The following is a 24,077-nucleotide window of genomic DNA, read 5'->3' as shown; positions in this document are numbered from 1 at the left end:
CGAAGCTTCTTGAGACATGCTAGTGCGAGTTTGGAGTGAAATGGAAACGGAACTCAGACTCCACCCACAGCACCGGGCAACTCCAACTCAAAGTCTGCACGCACACACGCACACACGCACACACACACACACACACACACACACACACACACACACACACACACACACACACACACACACACACAAACGCCATTCCTGGTTTCAGTCTGAACTAACACGAGCATCAAATTTACTGTATCCCATGGAACATGTTCAAAATTAAAACTTAAAAAATACATTTGAAATGATTATAGATTCTATATAGACATTTCTACTATTTATATAAATTCACTAAAAACGAACAATAAACAAAAGAAAAATCTAGTTTTGCAAAAACATTTTCATATTGCTTCGAAAGTACCAGTGGATATTTAATCAATGACACTTCTCAGTGGTGATATTTTGCATCGTATATACATTGCCAGAGTATTTGAGATATACCACATGCAGGAAAAGTTTCCACACATATTTAAATAAATCACTCTGGGGCAATATATACCGCTTTAAAGAATAGCTTACTAACTGAAAATCTCAACCTATTAACTATAACTATATGTTTAAACAATAACAGTTACATAAATAAAGATATAGAAAGCATATAATTTGTTTTGATGTTCAAACTCCATTGATAACAGCACAGAGGTAAACTGCATTCCAAGCGTTCCACCTAGGTAAGACTACAGCGGTGCTTCAATTCAGTTTTGGGACATTTTAAATTGTAGACTACACACACCAAGCTTGAAGCCCAATGATATCTGAATATGACACACAGCAAGTGAATATAGAAAATGCAAGCCAAAGAATGTAAAACATACTATTTAAAACATGAAATGTGGGTACCAAACACCGACTGACTTAACACTGGTATTGCCAACAACCTTTTATCAAACTGCATGCTTTCAAAAGTGGTACCTGATTTGCAATGCTGAAGTACCAGATCGCTTTTAGGTTACAAGCTGTATAACAAAACAGTAAGTATATTAACAAGACCTCGAATAGCCCTTTGTTCAATGCCCAATGTGTGCTACACGTTGATTGGGGAATAGGTACAACACTGCAAAGAATTAAACAATAAGAGCTGTAACACAAACATAAAATGACAACAAAACAAACAGAAAAAAAATAATGTGCGTAATCACCACATGCGGTAGAAGTGAAACATCTGTAAGGAAGTGCGAAGGAGCTTATTCTGTACTGTACCATTTGCTTTCCTTCTTGTTTCCTTAGAGAAGTTTCACTTCAACCGTGCGTGGCAACCACACACATTCTTTTTTTTTTTTTTTTTTGGACGATGTGATTAAGAAAACATTGAATCATTTATTCATTTTATACAAGTTTTATCCAGTTCTGTCTTATGAGGAAGTCAGAACCTGACCCAGCACTCAGTGGGTACAAGGCAGAGAAACTAATCCTGAATAGGATATGAGCCAGTTGCAGGATTCATGCACATGCACACATGCATGCATAGTTGAGAACCAAACTGGAGAACCAAGCCCTGGGAACCAACAATGCTAACATCTGTGGTAATTAGCCACCCTAATTAAAAATACATTGGCTCTTTAATTTCTCAGAAAAGATGGCAAGATATCTACACTAATAGGATCTGCAGATGAGTAAAATAACAGATTTATTTTGTGATACTGCCAATTCTTTGGAGCCATTATTATGAGAGATACATTGCAGGCAGATTGTAGTTATACAGTGTAGCTGTATTGTTTCTGTTTATTTTTTGTGTTTTTGTGGTTTATCATATTGTTCACTTTTCATTTATTATACCCACCCTCATCAACAGCTCTTGGGAGGTATCAGAGTAACACTTTTGAAAAAGAAAATGCAGTTTTCTGGTAGCCATTTTATAAATGAAAGACATTACTAATACTAATACTAAACTAGAAGGTTCTACAAATGATCAGATATTACTTACCTCACAGTAATAAGATGTAGTGCATGTCTGGTTGGTTGTTTGATTCTTGTAACAGCTATCATTTATACAACTGAAAGACTGACATGTAATCTGTACAATGATAAGAAAAGTAAAAGAAACAAGACATTTATATGGTAGTCTATGCATTCAATTTACTTTGAGTGGCATTTCCATGCAACGTCAGTATTACATTTACCATGAGCAAGCACTCAGAACATGCAGAGAAATAGAAGTACAGACCTCTAAACAGATTTTTTTAACTTCAGAAAGGTGTAGTTTTTTAGCATTTTATAGCAATTGCGAAAAACAAAAAAATCAATTTTAGTTTGTAATATGTATTAGATCTGCTTGGGATTTTTATAACAGTACACTGCAGTAGCCCAATGTCTTTGATAGACCTTTTCCAGCTGTACAGTTCATGCACCAATTTTTTCTTTGATGGCTTGCGGTACAGGAAGAGAATGGAATGGTTGTGCCCCCATGTATTCCTTTCTCTCTGCAACTATACTAGCTGGCTTGCTCTGTATTCTACTTCTTAATGCCAGCTTACACAAAATTGATGCTGCCATGGTAACTGGGGTGTGTGAATATCAGCTGCATAGTGCAGCATATTTATGAATTGCTTTGGTATATCACACATAAGTATGGCATGCCAAACTGATTTACCTGAGCAGAGGTACTGCTCTACAAAAGGCAGGAGTTGGAGGGGTGTTTCTATGGGCCATTATCATTATGTTTCAGGATATAATGAGCATTAATTTTCTAAAAAAAAAAAAAATTTAACAATAAATATTTCTGATCTTAGCCTAAACAAGGCCATACATCAGCACACATGAAGTATCATAGAGAGGGATAATTGAATTCTGAGTAACTATAAAAACTTATAATAACAGACTTAACCTTTTCCAAGTCAAGTAAGAGAATATGCACCAGCAGATGTAAAAAGTAAAAAGTCATGGGCAATTCATACCTCTCAACTTTACAGATTTTCACAGAATGTCCAGATTTTTGACTCATTTGGCTCATTTTTCACATAAGTGTGTTTGTTTTTTGGCAAATCATTGGTAATGCATTAAAGATTGAAGTCAGAAAATATTGACAGACATTTGAGGTACAGACATCACACCCTTTAGAAAATTCTAAAACCTGTTATTCTATCAACTTTCTAAGTTTGTAGGAGCAATATTTAAAAATTCTCCCTATTTTTGGCCCTTTGTCTCCCCATTAGTTATGGCTTTGTCTAGATTTCTTGCTCTAAAAGGTTGAGAGCTATGATAGGCCTGTAGAAGTAGTGTAACTGAAACACTGGTATGTCCTTAAGGGTCATCTGCATATTTCCCCAGATAGGCCTCCACTACTGGAAATGTAAAATAATTTAAATATAAGGTATTTTAAGGAAATGTAAAGTATTGAGTGAAAACGCAAGCATGTCTAAGTTTTTCTTGTAGTTTTTACTTAATGGTTTGCCTCTGTGACCTTTTCACTCTTTGTGTTTGATTCTATGCTATACTATACTGCAGGAAAGTGGAGAGTGATGGGAGCTGTTCTACAGACTGAATTAACACTCTTTGCACTGTTCTGTTGTCATAAATTGCTGCAAAATATAAATATGTAGGATTGTAATATCACTTTTGTAAATAATAGCAGCTATCCATTTTATGATCTGTGATCATTTACCATGTTTGCTGTTTTGGCAAATTTTTCTGAGACTACAAGTCGATTAATTCAAACATGGTGTGGTAGCAAATAGATTATCAGGTAAGAGGTACTATGATTTTTTTTAAAACCTTATATAGCAAGAAACCATGAGTTGTAGCAGTTCATCAAATAATTCACTTTTCACTGTGCAAATCAGGTTTTAAAAAGTATTAAAATAATTTTTACTTTTTAATTTTTTTTTTTATTTTAAATATTTTATTTTTAATTTTGTTTGCAGATGGTTATCTTGCTAATTAGAAATAACCACTTCCGTCTATCACTTAAAATCAGTGCTATATCTCCAAAACTTATTTGAAGAGATGACCAGATCCAGAATAGTCCAAATGACAACAACATCTAATTTTGCAGTAAATAATTCAGTGTTATACTAGGTGCTGTTTACTAATCATTATTCCTTTTTACAGCTAAGACAATAAGAATGCTTTGTCTTGTTGACACAGCTTCAAAACATATTACTTGGCATTAACACTGTGGAATGATTAGTAAACACTCAGTAATAATTCATTGTTATGCTGTCAACAATAGTCAGTAAAATTAAAGACGGTGATTCTGCTAAAGCTGAATTCTAGATAAATTACCTGAGAAATTTTCATATAAAACATCTAAAACATCCATCCATCCATCCATTCATTCATCCATGCATCTGTCCATCTATCCGTCCATCAGTTCATCTGTCCATACATCCATTTTCTAAACTGCTTGTCCTGGTGAGTATTGCAATGACAGCAACCTGAGCAGGGCAGTCAAAACCTCCTTATCCCCCAGCATCAGTTTCCAGCTAATTCTGCAGGATTCCTAAGCATTCCCAGGCCATCTAAGAGATATAACATCTCCAGCATGTTCTGGATCTACCCTGAGGCCTCCTTTCATTTGATGCACCCAGTGAGCAGCCTCATTAGACTATCAATGAGCTCCTCCCAATTCTGAGGAGCAGTAGCTCAACTCCAAGCCCCTGCAAGACTCAAGGCTGTTTAGCTTGCCATGAAGAATGAGTCCAACAGCCCTATGAAGCAACCTCATTTCTGCCACTTGAATTCATAATCTCATCCTTTCATTCAGAACCCAAAGTTTGGGACCATAGGTGAGGGAGGGGACATGGATTGACTGGTAAATCGAGATCTTCATCCTAGAACTCAACTCCTGCTATATCACCACAGACTGTTACAACAACCGCATTACTGTCAAAGCTGTACCCATTGTATGATCAATCTCCCATTTCCTTTTCATCTAACTCATGAACTAGACACTGAGATACTTGACCTGCTCTTCTTGAAGTAGCTGTTTCACCTTCACCTGTAGACAGCAGTCTACTATGTTCTAAGACAGAAGTACATGTAACTCTGATTTTGAAGTGCTGATTATCATCCTAGCTGCTTCACACTCAGAAGAGGACTGATCCAGTACATGCCAAAGATCAATCATTTTTGGCAAAGCAGACATCTCCTCTGAATAACAGATGTGAACCTTATGCCCCAGACTAGATACTCAATAAACCTTGGCTGAGCCTTCGTGTTTTGTTAATGAAAATCAGAAATGAGGCAAACTAGAGTCAGTGTGGACTGCAAGCACATCTCCTACTGTGCAAATATAGAGACCAAATAGCATGCAACACAAGTCTTAACCACATATTGCTGTACCACCTCCCACAGGATATTCAGGGGTTATCAGTCATATACAATATGCAGGTCCACAAAAGTAATGTAGATAGGATTTGAAAATTATAATGACCCCTTCAAATATCCATACAAAGGCAAGAAATGATCTACTGTTTCATGGTGAAGATGGAAACTGCACTGATCTTTTTGAATCAAAGTCTAAGGTTTCAGATGAATTCTACTTTTTAGCACCCCAATGTAGGCTTTCCTGGAGGCTGAAGAGTGTGATCAGTGTGTAATTGGAGCACTCCCTTCTGTCCTCTTCTTTGAAAATAGGAACTACCACCACAATTTGCCAGTCCAAAGGGACTGTTCTTGCCTCCCACCATTGAAAACATTCTGTATTAAGATAACTGATCAAATACTGTGTGTGTTTGTTAATTTAATTGAGAGCACAGTAGCCAACAGATACAAAGTTATGCTGTTTTTCCATCTGATAAATGGTTAAGAAATGACTTACAGCTTCACAGCAGTTTTTGGTCAATTCTGATTCTTTTTCTTAAACACAAACTTGCCTTTGCTTGAATCTTGGCTCATTAGCAGCAGTACAAAAGCCCACACTCTTGCTTTCCCCTCCCCTGTTTATTACCTGAAGCCAATCCCAAAGTTAATAATGACAGTGTTTCTAACCTTAAAACCCTAAAGATTATATTACACTACAGCAACTACCCTTAAAATTATATTAAACTACAGCTATTAAAATAAAGAGCTTTGACTCCCTATTTACTTACCGTGTGGCTCTAGGAAGCCTTAAGAAACCTTGTACTCTGGATAAGCCCCGCTCCGCTCACCCTCGCTGTGCTTGGGCTTGCTCCACTCCCCACCCTGCCCCCAATTTTCACCCGCCCCCAGTTCCAGTAGATTTATGGTCATAAAGCCACACTCTCTGTTACTAGAATCTATCAGCTTACATTTGTCATAATTTCTCCCACCCCTACTCCATTACCTCAAATTCTACCACTTTATCTTCTGGTGTTGTACCACCCAAGTAATACAGTTCCTTCAACTCACGCTCCATCACACATAATGATATACTCCTCTTTACTAACCCTTTTGCTTGCTCCATACCTCCTTACCTTATATGAAAAACAGTTTCTCACTGGATTTCAATACCCAAAAGGCCACACTATCACCCCAGCTGTAAGTCCTTGCACCACTTATTAATCATACAGCACTGTGGCCAGCCCCACAACCTGTTCACTCTGTCAACATACTAATCCCAGATACATTAGCTCCAGATCTAAACATTACCATAAACTTATAAATAAATTCCAGAAATGTATCACTAGGCCTAAACCTAACCTCACACTTGGTGGTGATATCCACCCAAACCCTGGCCCATCTACTCCAGATAAATTAACCCCCTCTACTTGCAATCCAAGTTATTAACCTACAATTAATAGGCCATCTAACTCTCTCCTGGCCTGTCACCTCAACATTAGAAGTATAAACAACAAGGTACATGAACTACATGCACTCCTGGCTGTACATTCCCCTGAGATACTCTGTTTATACAAAACCTGATTAAAATCTAACACCACAGATAATGAAGTGTTACCACCCGGGAATAACATACTCAGGCTGGATCATGCTTCTAGGAAGGGGGGTGTGGAGTAGCTGTTCTCTATAAATCTGAGTTAAACGTCACCATTGAAGCTATACAACCACCTCAAATTTATAACTCAGAGATTCTTGCCACCAAATTACAACTTAATAAAAATAAATGTATTAATATCATCTATGTGCATTCCCCCAGGAAATAAATCTACACTCAAAGATACCCTTCACTGGCTATCATGTAACTACCTCCAAGAAACCTTACTACTCAAAGACTTTAACATAGACTGGAACACCTGTTCCTCAGAATCCCCAACCACCTATGCTAACCTGCATGCATTTACACAAATCATAACCACCCATACGAGGATAGGAAAATCTAACCATGAAGAAAGCATACTTGATTGGATACTTATCAATAGTCACCCCCAACTGTACACCTCTGGGACCCTCCCTGATGACTTAAGCGATCACCTTCTTACCTATATAATTAAGCATAAAGCCATCAACCCCCACCAACCCATACTCAGAATGGTAAGAAACAAAAAGAACTTTAACCTTGCCAATTTCCAACAGGAACTAAACTCATGTAAATGGTCAATTCTAAAACACCTCCCCTTAGAGGAAGCAGTTGTATGTAAATGGTCAGTTCTAAAGCACCTCCCCTTAGAGGAAGCAGTTGTAAACTTCAACAACAAATTCCTTGAGATTCTTGACTCTCATGCACCTGTTCGTTCAATAAGAATAAAGACAAAAACTGCACCATGGCTTTCCAAAGAGTCCAAACTAAAAATCACCCTTAGAAACAAAGCATGGGCATTATGGTGTACTACAAAAGACCCCCAAGATCACATTAAATATAGGCAATCAAGGAATGAGACTAAAAAGTCTATTTTAAAAGACAAAAAAAAAACTACTACTGTAATCTACAGCAAATAAATCCAAACAACCCTCAGAAGTTTTGGGCAGGTTTAAATAAATGATTACATCCTGGACAAACTTCCACCCCGACCCCTGCAGCCACCATTGATAAACCCCCTGAGGAAGTCTCAGACAGTTTTAACCAATTCTTTACAGAGACAATCCAAGTCCTAGTTAGCCAACTACCTTCAAGCTCCCCTAGCCCTGAGGACACCACCCCTAGTAACCAACTCTCATTCAGATTCCAACTAGTTGCCGCTTCACTTATCCATACCTTGATCAAAAAATTAAAACCAACTACTCTCTCTGCTGATCTACCCCCTGCTGAGTATCTACAAAAAGCAGCTGATGCCATTGCTTACCTCCTCTCAATAGTAATCAATCGAACCATAGCAGAAGCCAAAATCCCTCCATCTGGGAAATATCCTATGTAATCCCACTTCACAAAGGAGGTAGCTCTACTGAACTATCTAATTATAGGGCAATAGCTATATTATCTCCACTTGCAAAGATTATGGAAAAATGTATTCATAAACTACTGCTGACTACCTAATTCAGAATAACCTTATGGCAGACATCCAGCACGGCTTCTGACCTCACAACAGCACTACTTAAGCCCTCCTAGCCTTCTCCAACACCATAAACCATAATCACAACAATAATAACATATTCTCTTCCCTCTTCTTGGATCTCTCCAAGGCATTTGATATGGTTGATCACCAACTTCTAATCCACACCCTGAAAACATTCTGTCTAGATATTAAAGCCCTTGAATGGTTCCAATCTTATCTGAGTGGCAGACAGCAGGCTGTCCTTTGGCAAAACAAACTATCTAACCTCCTACCCAACTTCCTTGGTGTTACCCAAGGTTCTATACTAGGGCCCCTTCTGTTCTCCATTTTCATCAATGACCTTTATACTGCTATCCCAAAAGTCAGCTTGTGTCCAATATGCTGATGACCCTAATCTGCTCAGCCACAACTCAGACAGAACTATGGTCAGCTAGCCAGAACACCTTCAGCATAATAGAAAACTGGCTTTCTGGTCATTGTCTGATCTTAAATCCTAAAAAAACAAAATGGTTGCTTTTCTCACCAACTCATAGGTCTACTGCATTTACCTTTACCATAAAATCCAATAATGGCACTATAATCTCCCCAGACACCTCTACAAAACTACTAGGTGTTATCATAGATAACAATCTTAAATTTGACCTGCATGTTAATCAAAGCATCAAAACCATCAATTAAAAACTAGGGTTAATTTACAGGATAAAAGCCTTCTTATCCCCACCTGCTAGAATTGTACGCATCCCCTTTACTCTCTAATTTAAACAAGTCTGTCCTTAAAAAATTCTCTATCTGTTACAACCACATTGCCAGATTTGCCACTGGTCTGCCTTCTTGGACACACCACTGTATCAATCTAAACCAGCTTGGGTGGCTAGAACTGCCCAGCTTGATTCAGTATAAGCAACTAATTATGGCATATAAAATATTTTACAATCCAGACAATACTCCTGCACTAAAAAACATTATCACCCCCTATAACAATCCCAGACTGTTTCGATCTTCTAACAGACTGCTAGTTCAGATTATCATAACTAATAACTCAGCCGGTGACTCTCTCTTTGCCAACTCTGCAGGTAGATCCTGGAACTCACTCCCAGCTGACATTACTTTACTTACCACACTGAGTCAATTTAAGATAAGACTCAAACAATATTTGACACTAAACTGGTTATGTCAATGTATCAAACCAGACTAACTCTCCTTTACTATGAGTTAATAACTATAATTTAGCTTAGTTGTGTTACTTAATCCGGATTTACAGCCGGGATTATCTCTAACCTTGGAATTTGTATAACTTGTTAAGTATGTAACCACTGTATATATTGTATCTGTAATCTTAACAGCTTATCTTGGATTTTTTCTCCCCGGGCCACCACTGAAAATGGACATGAATCCAGTCGGACTATCCCGGTCAACAAATGCAAAATAAATAAATAAAAAATAAATATGACATTCTGCAATGGGGGTATGGCAATTCTATTGTTTTAACTGGGATAGTGACAATAATCATTATGATGAAGATGGTGATAATTATTAATGTTAAGTTGTCTATCTCGCCTTCATTCTTGCTGGATGGGTTTGGAGCTGATCCTCGGCTCCGACTCAGCCAATACTAAAGCTTGAGAGCTAATTCCACCGGCTCGAGGCTCCCCCTTATCCCACAATGCTAGTCGGTAACTCCCCAGATCTCGTTTGCCGCTTAGCTGATGAGGTGCTCTTTCCAACCGGCTCTGCAGGTTAGTTACTTTTACCAAAGTTAGACCCCTTTAAGTTAATTTTTCAGTAGTTATTACTTAATTACTTAGTTTTTTACCACTTCCTTACAAATTCCTCCCCCTTTTCTAAAAAATTTTCCAAGGGTTCTTCCCTTAGGCCTTAGGCCCCTTCCCACCCCTCCTAGTAGTTGGAGTGAGTGTGTTTTTTTTTCTAGGGAATTTTTTCTTAAATTTAGTTACTTTAATTTTAATTTTAGTGTAATCTGTGTGTTTGTGTGTGAGTGATTACACTACTTGTATATCTTTAGATATGTCTAAAGAATTGAAGGTCTCAGGTTTTAAGAAGTGTGACTCGTGCTGTCAGAAGATGTCTCTGACAGACGGTCACACTTCTTGTGTGTATTGCCTGGGACCTTTACACCTGCAGGACTCTTGTGCTGTCTGTCACGGTTTCAGCCCTACAGTCCTGTAGGAACGTAAAAATAAATTAATCTTAAGAGGCTTGTTGAAGCCTGAGGGTCCCCCGACACAGTCTATGTCGGGGAAACCTTCTAAGTCCTCCAGGCAGTCGGCTCCAGTGTCCGAGCCGTCCTCCGGAGGTTCGAAGACCGTTCAATTGGTTCAACCATCGGCTCCGGCCGGAGCCGATGATTCTAGACCTACTACACACACTGTGTCCTTGGCTCCGGCTGGAGCCGAGACAGATAAGTCTAAGTCGGTTCCGATACTCTTGTCGGAACTGACTACTAGAAAGAGGTCCAGGTCTCCTTCTATCAGCTCCATTCATTCGGCTCCAGCCTCACTGCTCTTGTCTGAATGGAGCCATAGGTCACACTCCTCTAGGTCCTCCAGACTTTCGGACCATGATTTGCAGAGGGTGGTGAGTAGACTTCTTAAGTCCGAGGCACTGGCCCAGATGTTACACAGCCCGACTCAACAGTCGATGGCTACCCCTGTTCCACTAGACATTCCTCCTCCAACTCTATTGAGTTCGGAGCCGGTGCTGCTCAGAGCCAAGACTGTGGGAGCGTTGGAACCGATACCTTTCCTTTCGGTGCCGTCATCTGCTCCGATCTCCTCCTTGGAGGGATCTCGGTGCCGGACTTCCCTCGTCGGCTCCGAGGGGGGGAGTGGCATCGGACCCTTGTCCGACCCCGGTCTCCCTCTCGGTGCTTCGGCGCTGGTTAGTTCGGCTCCGACATCGGCTTCAGAGCCATCCTTGTCGGTGCAGGGGGAGGTTTTCGGCTCTTCGGAGCGAAGACCTCTGGACCTGCCTGATAGGGGTGCCTTTGAGGTCATGCGGAGCGTGTTAGAACCTGGTTCTACTCCACAGTCGGCTCCATCAGCTCCTCCCTCTACAGTGCCTGCAGTGATTTCTTCTCACCCCCTTGCTTCGGACCATAGAGAATCTGCGCCTCAAGTATCCCCAGTGGGAATTTCCTCCTCTTCCGAGGCCTCTCCTGATCTTGCAGAGAACCCCCTAGGAAGAGACAGTGCAAGAGGAAGCACATTGACTCACCTGAGTCTGTTACCTCTGACACTGATTTGGAAGATTCTGGGGGTTCCCCTTGTTCCCCCTCTGAAGACGTCTCCTTTGCAGACATACTAGAAATCCTGAAGCAGAGGGGGAATTGGCCAGCCCTTAACCCTTCAGAGGATGAATCAGTGTACCTTGAGGCGTTTGGTTCTCGACCTTCCACCTCCTGGGTGTCCCCTCCCTTTGACCCACTCATGGAAGTGGTGGCGAGGAAGGCTTGGACGGCTCCTGACTCAGTGGAACCCACCCCTAGGAGGCCGGCCAAATTTATCACTGCCCCCAAAGACAAGGAGTTTTTGTCCAAAGGTGTCTCTGTGGATGCCATGGTGGTGGCTGCTGCCACCAAGAAGGAATTAGCGGATCCTTCGGTACCTGTTCATCCTCCTAATAAGGAATCTAGGACCATGGACAGGTACGGTAAGTGGATGTTTTCATCAGCGACTTTCTCCATGCATTCGCTGAATTACCTGTGTCATTTCACTTGTCTCCAGAGGGACTTGCTCAAGGATATGAGTGAAGTGTTGAAGGACCCATCAGCTGTGGGTTTTCAAGATAGGATGAACTCCCAGCTGGCTACCCTTAATTCAGTAGTTAACTCCTCCATGCGCCTGATTTCGTACATGGCTGATGGAGCGAACAGATCCGCAGGTACAGGGGTGGCTTTACGCCGCCATGCCTGGATGCGGCTATGTAGCTTTGTGGACCCTTTCAAGGCGTCCTTCACTAACTCCCCTTTTGACAGACCATCTCTCTTTGGTCCACAAGTGAAGGATACTCTGACAAGGTGCGAGGTAGAAGGTAAGACTCTTTCTGCCGTCGGAGTCCGTTTTTCTACCCCTTGTAGGCCTTACCCCAAAGGTCAGAAGGGGGGGAGATGTGGTTCCGCAAACAACCACAGGGAGTCTTACCGGATGCACAGAGTTGTTTCCCCTCTAGAGCAGAGGGGTGAACAATAATAATAGATGCCGTCCTAGAGGCAGAGGGGGCCCGCAGAATCAGGGTAGTCGAGAAACCTTCTCTGACAAACCCTTTCAGCACCCCTGAGGGGTTGCCCGACTGTCCACCTTCGGAGGCAGTCGGGGGAAGATTATCTCTGTACCCAAAAGCCTGGCTTTCCCTTACTCAAGACAAGTGGGTACAGTCTATCATATCCGAAGGCTACAGAATCCCTTTCATTCGCATCCCAAAACAGTCCGGAAAATCCCTTCCAGACGTTCCACCCAGTCAAAGGGAGCAAGCAGCACTAGAGATTTCAAAGCTGCTAGCAAAAAGAGCCATTCAACCAGTTCCAGCAGACCAACGAGGATCCAGAATTTGGTTCCAAAGAAAACAGGGGACTGGAGACCCATTTTGGATCTCAGCAACTTGAACAAGTTTGTCAAGAAAACAAAATTTCGGATGGTCACGCTGCAGTCCATCCTGCCCGTTCTGGGCCAGGACAACTGGATGTGCTCCATAGATCTCCAGGATGCGTACTATCACATCAAAATGAACAGACGATCCAGGAGATTTCTCCGCTTCAGGCTAGGGGCCAGTCATTTTCAGTTCAGGGCCCTGCCCTTTGGTCTCACTACAGCCCCCCGAGTGTTCACCAAATGCATGGCAGTGGTCGCCACTCATTTGAGGGGCCAGGTATTCCAGGTGTTTCCGTATTTAGACGACTGGCTCCTGACTGCCACCACCAGGCATCTACTTCTCTTAGCCAGAGACTACACTTTACGAACTTGTCAGACTCTAGGCATCTCTGTAAATTACGAAAAGTCTGTCTTGTTGCCTTGTCAGTCTATTACCTTTATAGGCGCAAGATTAGACACAGTCAGTCTGTCAGCCAGACTCACAGAACCAGACATTCACAAGCAGGTTTCTCTTCTCTTACGACAAAACAAGGTCAAAGTCAGACTGGTGTTGAAAGTCCTAGGGATTATGGCAGCGGCTATTCCTCTCCTCCCCTTAGCCCGCTTTTACATGAGGATTCTTCAGTGGATGCTGTTCACTCAGTGGTCCTTTCAACTTCTACCAATGTCCCACACTATCAGCATTACGCAGTCATGCAGGAATCATCTTCTCTGGTGGGTCACATCTCCCCAACTTTTTCTAGGGAGACCCTTCATTCCCCCGCCCCCGGCTGCAACTCTGACAATGGACGCCTCCCTGATCGGGTGGGGGGGGCATTACCAGGGCAGGACAGTCCAGGGCACGTGGCAGCCGATCGAGTGTCACTTGCACATAAATGTTCTAGAGATGAGAGCAGTGCTTCTAGCATTGCAAGCCCTCCAAGACTCTCTTCCCAAGGGAACTATAGCAATTCAGACGGACAATATGTCCGTAGTGTGGTACATCAACAAGCAAGGCGGAACCAAATCTTACCCCTTATGTTGAGAAGCACTCAGACTGTGGCAATGGGCGATCTCTTCTCAGCGCTTCCTGATAGCAACGCACATTCCCGGCAAGTCCAATGTGATAGCAGATAGATTGAGCAGAGCAATCCTCATGCCTCACGAGTGGTCTCTGAAGAAATCAGTGTTGGAAGAAGTTTTTCAAACTTGGGGCCAACCTTACTGTGATCTTTTTGCCACTCCCCAAAACAGCAAGTGTGCTGATTTCTTCACTCTCTTTCCCCTACCAGGTCATCCCATCAGAGACGCTCTAGCTCACGATTGGCCTCCGGGACTTCTGTATGCCTTTCCCCCTTCCCACTGATACCTCAGCTGATTTGGAAAGCCATTGCTCTGAAGGCCTTAATGATCCTCATTGCCCCTTATTGGCCTCGACAAGTTTGGTTTCCCTTTCTTCATCATTACCTTTTGGCTCAACCATGGCATCTGGACCCAGTTCCAGATCTCTTGATCCATCAATTGGGTCAACTGCACCAATCCCTTTATTCTCTGAACCTCACAGCATGGTTCCTCCAATTCCAACCTTAGTCAGGCTTCCCTTAATATCTCACTCAGTTAGAGATATTTTGATAGCTTCTCATAAGTCTTCTACCCGGAAGATTTATAGCAGCAAATGGAAACGTTTCTCTTTATGGGCAGTGTCCAGGGAAATAGACCCCTTTACTGCACCTATTCAGTCCATTCTTGATTTCCTAGCTGAGCTTTTCCAAGCAGGCTCTTCTTCTTCTTCTACTATCAGAGTTCAATTGGCGGCTATATCTAATTTTCATGTGGGAGTGTCAGAGTCTACTATTATGTCCCACAAACTCTGTAAAGCCTTTTTGAAAGGAGTTTTTCTTCTTAAGCCCCCTGTCAAGGATCCACCTCCTCCATGGGATCTGAACTTGGTTCTAGCATCTTTGATTCTACCCCCCTTTGAACCTGCAGCTTCATGTTCTATGAAGTTGTTGTCTTGGAAAACGCATTTTCTAATAGCCATCACTTCGGCTAGAAGGGTTTCAGAACTTCATGCTCTATGCTGTCATCCTCCGTATCTAATTTTTCACAAAGATAGAGTATCCTTGCATACCAATCCATCCTTTTTGCCCAAAGTGGCCTCTCAAGCAAATCTGAATCAAACTATTGATCTTCCAGTTTTTTTCCCCGATTATGGCAACAGGTCAGAACAAAAATTGCACTCTTTAGATGTTCATCGCCAACTAAGCTATTATTTAGACAGGACTAAACAGTTTAGAAAAACAGACCAACTGTTTGTTTCATCTGCGGAAGGCAAGATGGGTCTTCCAGTCTCTAAAGTGTCACTTTCGAGATGGCTTACTTCTATGATTACCTTTATTTATGAGATCAGACACCAACAATTGCCCTCGAAGCCTAGAGCTCACTCTACAAGGGCCTTGGCCACATCCATAGCCTTTCAAGATAGGCTTCCTATTGATTCTATTTGCTCAGCAGCTACTTGGGCTTCACCTCATACATTCATTTCTCATTACAAGTTGGACATAGCCTCCAGAGATCGTGCCAACTTTGGTTCCACTGTTCTCAAGAGTCTGTTCCGATAGGCCACCCGGGACAAGGTGCTAGGGACGCGGTCCCATCCAGCAAGAATGAAGGCGAGATAGACAACTTAACATTAAGAAGTTATGTACCTACCATAACGTTCCATGTTAGTTGTCTTCTTCTCGCCTTCTTTCTTGCGTCCCACCCTCCTTCCCCCTAGCCTGGACAGACCTAGAGGAGATTGTTTTGTGACCTTTTCTAATCCTTTTCTCCTACGCTTTACCACCTCTATATTTCCTCTGTTAGATTTATGTCACCTCACAGTCAGCCCTATAGAGGTGGGTTACCCTTCTCCATGTTATGGAGCTTTTTTCTTGCTTGGCCTAGCTTCAAACGAGACCTGAGGAGTTACCGCCTAGCATTGTGGGATATGGGGGAGCCTCGAGCCAGTGGAATTAGCTCTCGAGCTTTAGTATTGGCCGAGTCGGAGCCGAGGATCGGCTCCGAACCCATCCAGCAAGAAAGAAGGCGAGAAGAAGACAACTAACATGGAACTTAATGGTAGGTACATAACTTCTTATTATTCACTCTGGGAGTGTCAGGACATTTGCTTCATAACAAATATAATAGTAGATAAGCCTCAGATCATACCTACATTGGAGGAGATAGACTTTACATGGAGTATGCTGTATGTGTTTTAGATGATGTTATAGGAAGTGCAGCTGGTGTTTTAAAGCTTATCCAGGGATTGCTTAGGTAAAGCAATTAGTGCATAATACAGATTTTCTACCACATATCTCTTAGCTATCAAGTTATTGTGTTATTTAAGGAATGAATTTGTGGTGTTTGTAAGTTTTGAAAGGAAAGATAAATCTAGAGGTGTTGAATGTGGGATCACATCCTTGGGATAGTTCTCTGAAGAGCATCATGGTGTGGATTTTAAGGAGGGCTGAATCTGAATTTTTGTTTTCGCTGGATATTTGCTGCCTTAACTTTTTTTTTTTTACAAAATTCTATTTACCTCTAAAATAATCAAATAATATGCATCACAGACAAATTATTCATTAGATCCATTTTACCAAATAATATTCTTGCAGGTAAGATCTAAGGGTGACCAATGCATTCCTCATCAGGATGTATATTATTCACTGATTAATGATATGCCACTATAATTAACAAGGTATGTTATGTATACAGGCGCACAGTATTCAACTCTTTCTCAATAGCATCTCTACCACCAAAATCTGATTATAGATTCATATATTTTTACTAGGGTAATGACCCAGGGGGCCTTTTTAAGCCTAGCCAAGTTTTCCTGAAAGAATAAGACATTGAGGGTCATGCATTTATAACCCACCTCTGTCCATAAGGGACACTGGTAACAGGCCTAGTGTCAATTTTCTGTTCTCTATCCACTGGTTTAGGTTGCTCTTAAATTGGGTAATAGATGAACTCAGCTTCACATGGATGGGAAACCTGTTCCATGGGAGGGACAGTCTCTTGGACATATATCAGTCTCTCCATCATGTTCTGTTTAAGTCACAGACAAAATGTAGGTCCTTAGATCTTGTATTTCTGGTACTGTTTGACTTACGAATATGCAGGATATTCATAATTGTGGAGTTTACAGATACCTTGTATGCCAGGCATAGATCACTCCTCAGCTTTCTGTAGATGACTGAGAAGAGGGAAAGGACTTTAAGGCACTCTGTGTAAGACAGGTTTGTTATACCTTGTACTCTTTTTGTAAGGAACCTCTGAGGTCGCTCTAGTTGCTGCATATGTCTGGTCATGTACATACTGAAGGGAAAGTTGTACTCTATGATTGGTCTGATAAGGGCAGAGTGCAGTGGGTTAATGACCTTTTTGAACCTTGATGCCATACGCTTACTTATAAGTTGTGCAACATAAAAGGATTTCCTCACCACAGTGGCCACATGGTGGTTGAAGTTAAGGCTGCATGCGTACCCAGATTCCTGACCACTGGGATGACTCTTAAGGTGTATTATCAACATGGTAATTAACTAGGATGGTTGACTTCCCAAAGGGTACAGTTATGCATTTCTTAGCATTGAGTTTAAGATCATGGTTTTGGCACCATTTGTTAGTCAAAGATTTACCTTCTTAAAGAATTGCAGTGTCTGCAGGGGAGTCAATGATAAACACCAGCTTGCAATCATCTGCAAACTTAGTCATAAACCTTTAGCACTTGCATCCACTTCAGAGAAATAGATGCTAAAAAGGAGCAGGCCCATTACCGAGTCCTGAGACACTCTGCCAGTGACTGGCCTCTTGATGGAGGTGGCCTCATCTATTTTGACCTCCTGGGTCCTATCAGTGAGCAAGTTGGCTATCCAGTGGGTAAAAAAAGGGTTTGTACTTAATTTAGTGAGCTTGCCTATAATATTTGAGTGGGGTATTGTATCAAAAGACTTGGCCAGGTTAAGGTAAGCCATATACACATTCTAGCCCTCATCCATTGCTTTGGTGATCCTCTCAAAGAAGTCAACCAGATTTAATAGGTATGCCCTTCCATTAATAAAGCCGATGAGGCCAATGTTTGCCATTTGCTTATGTCCTCATTTATTATGTTCCTGATGATTCTTTCCATGGCCTTAGTAAGACGTTGTCCTGTTAGATTCTCAGCTAGAGCGTCTTCTGTGTGGAGACATGCATGAATGGGCGTACCTTCATTGAAGGTTGTGCGTCGGAGCCAGCAACTCGGTACTCAAAAATCTACTGCCAATCATTAGCGGACTGGAGTTCCACTGTGGCGACCCCTAAATGGGAAAAGCCGAAAGACACAACAACAACAACAACATATGAGCCTGGTCAGACTTATGGGCCTGTAGTTACCTGGCTCAGTGGTTGGACCACCTTTGTCCAGGGGAAATTACTGTAGTCATCTTCCATTCCTTGAGCACAAAACCTGACTGTAGGCTCCAGTTGAAAAGTGATTCAATTGGGACCAGAGAGGTAATTTTTCATGCTGTTTAGTAAGCATCCTTGGATGTTATCGTGGCCCATCAATGCAGTGTTTATGGCCTTGGAAAGTGCATTGAAGACCTGTTCCCTAATGTTGGGAGGATTATAGTATGCAGTATTTCCTTTAGACTGTCAAGAGGGAGGGGAGTTGGGGGGAGAAATTTGAGCTGAACCTCTGAGCCAAAAGTTTGGCAATGGCCTCTGGCTTAGTGTGGGTGATCCCATTTACAATAAGTTCTGGATACATTGTTGCATATTCCCCTTGAGGTTATGGACATAGATGTTGAAATCTTTGTGGTTATCCTTTGATTGAGAAGCTATTTTTTTTCTTCAAATTTTGCCTTTGAAGTATTAATTAACCCCTCTTAGCTGCCTGTTTAGTTTGGTCAGGGGCTTTTAGTATGTATGGCGTTGATCCTCCTATGTGTGGCCAAGATTTTCTCTTTTGTTGTATAACTGATTGGGTTTATATCACATCATCGAAAGATTAAAACATCGAAGCACTTAACATCAAACCATGAAAACATATTAAGAATGTCAATAGCAGTTTCCAAATGGGACATATAACATTAAGGGTGTAGGCAGGGGGGCTGTACCCCCCACACCCCCCGCTACTTAAATATACCAACTCAGAGATCACTCTACAGTGTAGGAAATGGAAATCTTCCATTTCTGCACTAAAGTGCGATTTCCAAAGTGGTATATTTAAGTGGCACGGGGTGTAGGGGGTATAAGGGGTCTTGCCCCCTGCATGGAGCAATTTGTTTTTGATCTACACTCCACATGATTTTTTTTCCCATTTCGATGTTTTACTTTTCGATGTATTCAGTTTGATGTTAAGTGCTTCGATATTTTAATCTTTCGAAGATGTGATATAAACCCTAACTGACTGATACCGTAATTCCACCAGAGTGGCTTATCTTTTGAGTTTGCCTTATTCTCAATATGAGTGGCCATAGTTCACTTTATACAAGCAATATGGCTGTACAGAGATTTTATAAATAGATCAGTATATACTATGGTGTTTACTGGGTTTGGGGTGCTTGGAATTTAGCCAAGCTAAATATTGAGAGGTTAGCTTTGGAATAGTCCCTAAAGGTTTTGGTTTCCCTGGGTCCCTGGATTTCATTTTTATTTCAATTAATAGTGCCTTATGGCCAGAGCTGATGATTGAGGACATTACATTGGGTAAGAAACATCGCTCCCCCATGTTTGTGAGTACAAGGTTAAGGATGCTTGTACCCGTGGTAGGAGAATGACCCAACTGTTCCAGAATGTTGGCATTAACAAAGTTTAGGAATTGCTGGGCTTGTGCAATGGAAAAGGTATAGAATTCCCAGACTATAGAGGGATAGTTGAGATTCCCCCATGAAGATCGTATTGGGATGAATGGTGAGGGACTATAGTACATTGAGATAAGTAGTATGGGTTTCCTGGGACATGGAGAAGGACCTATAAGTTGCAAGGACATGGTACGAGACAGTGTTAATGGCGAATTGCACATGTATGAGCTCCAGTGGTTCATACACTTTAACAAGTCTGGATGTGAGTTTGTTAATATAGAATGAGACTCCTCCACCTTACGTTTCCTCTTGTGCAGTGGCTGTTCTAAAGGTGTGGAAGACATTATAACCTGCTGGGTATTCTCCATGACTTTAATCTATGTCTCTGTTACTACAGAGATGTCTACACTGTCCAAGGAGAGGAAGGCTTGCATGGAGTGGAGTTTCTTGTTAAGACTTCTAGCATTGAGCAGTACCACCTTCAGATATTCCTTTGTAGGTTCAGTTAAGTCTGGAGGTTTATCAGTTTGGTATTGCCTAAAAGGGGACTATGGGGGTGGAAAAGATCTTTGCCAATATCCCAAAACCTAGAGGAGATAAATGCAGACCATCCGGGCAAAGCAGCATGGTCTATTAACCATGACTCCCAGGCTGTCAAATATTTTACCCCCTTGGACTGACACCAGAACTAAGCCAATTCTTTAAATCAATCAATTTATGTTGGTAACTTGGCATCATCCTTGACGAAGGTAGCATGCTGCTCAGTGATAAACTCAAACCTGCCTGAGACACATAATCAGTGAGCTCGATCATGTCTCACTTCATATAGTCAAGGGAGGTACGTCTCAGTTCATTAACACCCACATGGACTATGACAGAGTCATATTGGTACCTGTGGTTTAATGACCTGAGTGCCAGTGTGACTTGATGGATCCTAGCCCCAGAAAGGCAGCTAACCATGATTCTGTCCTTACTCAGTCTGGTGAGGGAGACATCTGTGTGCCACACTACAGAATCACTAATGACCAGAAAATGTGGTGGTGCGCTGGTTTGCCTGAAGGGCTTACCAGTAGAGGCATTGGATATAATGTTAATATGTGTAGCTGTGCATGTGAATGTGAGCATTTAATGTGATGGCTGAGGACCCTTGTTTGATTGCTCTGTGCAGGAGGTCTTAGTGCATTAGGAAGGTTACCTGTAAGTACCTCAGCATAAGTAGTTTTATGTGTAGAGTCTTTACCCTGTGCAGTAGGTGTGGTGCAAGTGTCAGTGACAACCTCGATAGGATTAGTTTTGGTAGTTTGAGAGAGTTTTGCCTCCAGCATAGTATTTACACTTCTCACATATTTTATTTTATTAAGAATAAGTGGGTTGTCAGTGTACATGAGGCAATTGCTACAGTGTCTCAGAATACCCATCTCGAGGATTGGCCACAGAGAGAGTCAGGAAGTGCATATCCATGGCTGTTGATTTACTGGGGAGGAGTGAGGCAAATTTAAATATTAAATAGGTAAATAACTCAAGAAACTTGATGAGTAACACTCAGTTATTTGCAAACTAGATGCTCTAGTACTTAAAAAAAAATGTGTCGACAGTAACGGTATTTTAAGGGAAACGTACACTGTCTGAGATTGGCATTTAAAAACACACAACAGCCAGCAAATAATGTCCCAAATACTTTATTGACTGAAAAATCACATAGGATATAAAAATATATATATCCCAAGCTCCAAACCGGTTTCGGTTACACCTTCTTCAGTGGAGCACAAAAATACTGAAACAGAGAGAGCCAACAGGAACATATGATACTATTTATAGTATCTGTTAAACAAAGACAATCCAATCAGAATGTAGTATTATGGTCTAATAAGACCTTAAATGCCATCAAGGTACATATATACATTCAAAAATAGAAATAAAAATAAAAACCAAAATCAAAATAATATCCACATTATTCTGATGAGGTTAAATCATCTTGTGACACTACGTGATGGTTCTATGTGCTATCCATAACATATATAAGTGTATGGACAATCATAAATCGGCAAGGTACTATAAATATATGAATAAATTAAAGATGGTCATTAATGCCTGGGGGAAATAATGCACCCAAGTGTATAATCCAATATTTCTCCTTTTGTGTCAAAATATTTTCCCATCCTTGTTGGTGGCTTCTATCACCAACAATCCGAGATTGGCATTTACACAGATTACAAGGGGGAATTATGCTGGGAGATATCATTGTCTGTACAGATCACTGCTAATCAGCAGCAGTTCTAACTAAAGACTTCAGAAAAGGTCAGAAAGTGCAGGCATTCAACACAAGCACTCATTTAATTCAGCTGTGACAAAAACAATGTGAAAAGCAAGTGCCACAACTGTAGATATGGTAATGTAAGTCTTAGCTTGCTTGTAGGTTATGAAACAAGCATTGTGCAACTGTGATGCTTAAATAGTAGAGGAGATTCAATTAAAAAAAACGCAAACCACACCCTATGGCCAATCAAAAACAGCACATGACTTAGGCCCCTTTACTGTCGCTAAAGTGGAACCAAGGCAGTTCTAACTAAAGACTGTAAAAAAGATCAAAATTGCAGATATTCACTACAGAAACACTAAATGCAACAAAAAAGTGCTAAAGCAGTGGATATGGTAACGTAAGTCTTATTTTTTGTAGAGTTTAGCAGAAACCAGCAACACTCTTCTTCTCAATCAGCGTGGTCACCAAATGTTGCCAAATGCCTCAGGCACAGAGATTCAAATTTTAAATAAACGAGTCATCTAGCCAATCAAATAAAGGCACAGTAAGACCTGCCTCAGCAATTCCCAGTTCAGAAGGATGTAGGCTCTTTTGCCACAAGAGTGTAGACCACAAACCTTACTAATCTAAAATAACTGGTTTGGAACCCAAGTGTTTAAACCAGAACAAAGATACTTGTAGAATAACAGACACAATAAGCCTTCAACCAGAAATTCTCAATTCAGAAGGGCATAAGCTACCTCTCCTACCACAAGAGTGTAGACCACAGACCATCCTAATGTAAGATAACTAGTTTGAAGCCCAAGTACTTACATCAGAACTAAGAGTCTTAAACTAAGAGTTACAATGTAAACAGGCTGGATGACTGAATGGGTGATGACAAATTTTCATCAGGGATATACTGAGAAAATGTACTTAATGGGGGACACTGTTAGCCTCCCATCAGTCCTGGGTGATGTGACTGAGCTTGTTGATGGTCTCCTTGGCCATAAATTTTGTAGGAATCTATGAAACTATGAACCACATCACAGCCTACTTTAACTAAAGCTAGTTGAGCCCCTGGACATAAGATAGCATGGCAATGACCCAGCAAACCAAATGCACATCTGCTTTGGAAGAACATTCCAGATCACTAACATCAAATGTCCTCTCAACATCTTGGTGCAAAAAATCTAGACAAAGCCTAAAATAATGTGGGGACAAAAACCTAAAAATAGGGACACATTTTAAATATTGCTTTTATAAACTTTTCTGAAAGCAAAGAAGTCTGGAACTCAAGTGCATGTCATTATTTAATGCCTTCAACCATCAGTGATTTGTTAGAAAACCACAAATTGTATGAGGAACAGACCATCAATATGAGGCAAACATTTGGACATTTTGCAATAATCTGGACATGTGAGAGGTATGCCCACCTCTGTGTTTTCTCACAGCATGATGTATTCTCAAGGAACCTGTAATAACAATCACATATCAAGCTCTTAACCCATACAAACATCAGTTTAACTGACCAGATGTATGCACACTACCTTATATTGTATCTACCTGAAAACACATTGACATGACTGTGGATAGCATTTTGCTGAGTGCCAACAATGTATTTAGAATCCATACATATTTATGTGATGGTAAGTGACTGTCAAGTCACAAGCAATATATAAATGAATGTTCAAATCACCAGTGCATACATGAGTGTTTTGTGGGGCATGCCACACTTGAAAGCACTACCTGACGTGTGTTTGTGACCATGATCAGTCACTGATATCAACATACCCATCCTCAGCATTCACACAGTGAAAAATGTATTCACATCATTTGTCCTTCTGCTTTCAACCACCTGCATGTCCCCGATGAGCCAGACGGTGCTTCAAAAGTACCTCACTGGGGATGCTGTTCTGCACATGAATTTGTCTTGTCTCATGATTTAGCCATATATGGATATCCTACTAAAACTGTCTATTAGTAATAAATTCAGCATGTTATGTTGTCAAAGTATGGCAATCTTTATATTGAAACA

At 41.2% G+C, this 24,077-nt stretch overlaps 1 protein-coding gene across 1 annotated transcript in view; it reads right to left on the bottom strand.

Annotated features, from left to right (window-relative positions):
- The window catches only part of LOC122811583 (uncharacterized protein YBL113C-like), a 994,203-nt gene that overhangs the window by 410,625 nt on the left and 559,501 nt on the right, over positions 1 to 24,077 (bottom strand). Inside the window, exon 5 of the mRNA XM_044083519.1 lies at positions 1,964 to 2,053. Coding sequence (XP_043939454.1) covers positions 1,964 to 2,053 — 90 coding nt within the window. The remainder of the gene's footprint in view (positions 1 to 1,963; positions 2,054 to 24,077) is intronic.

This window comes from Protopterus annectens, chromosome 1.part1 (assembly GCF_019279795.1).
Source record: "Protopterus annectens isolate FY-2018-M chromosome 1.part1, PAN1.0, whole genome shotgun sequence".
NCBI classification, from domain to species: domain Eukaryota; kingdom Metazoa; phylum Chordata; order Ceratodontiformes; family Protopteridae; genus Protopterus; species Protopterus annectens.
This window is presented reverse-complemented; position numbering and strand designations above follow the sequence as displayed.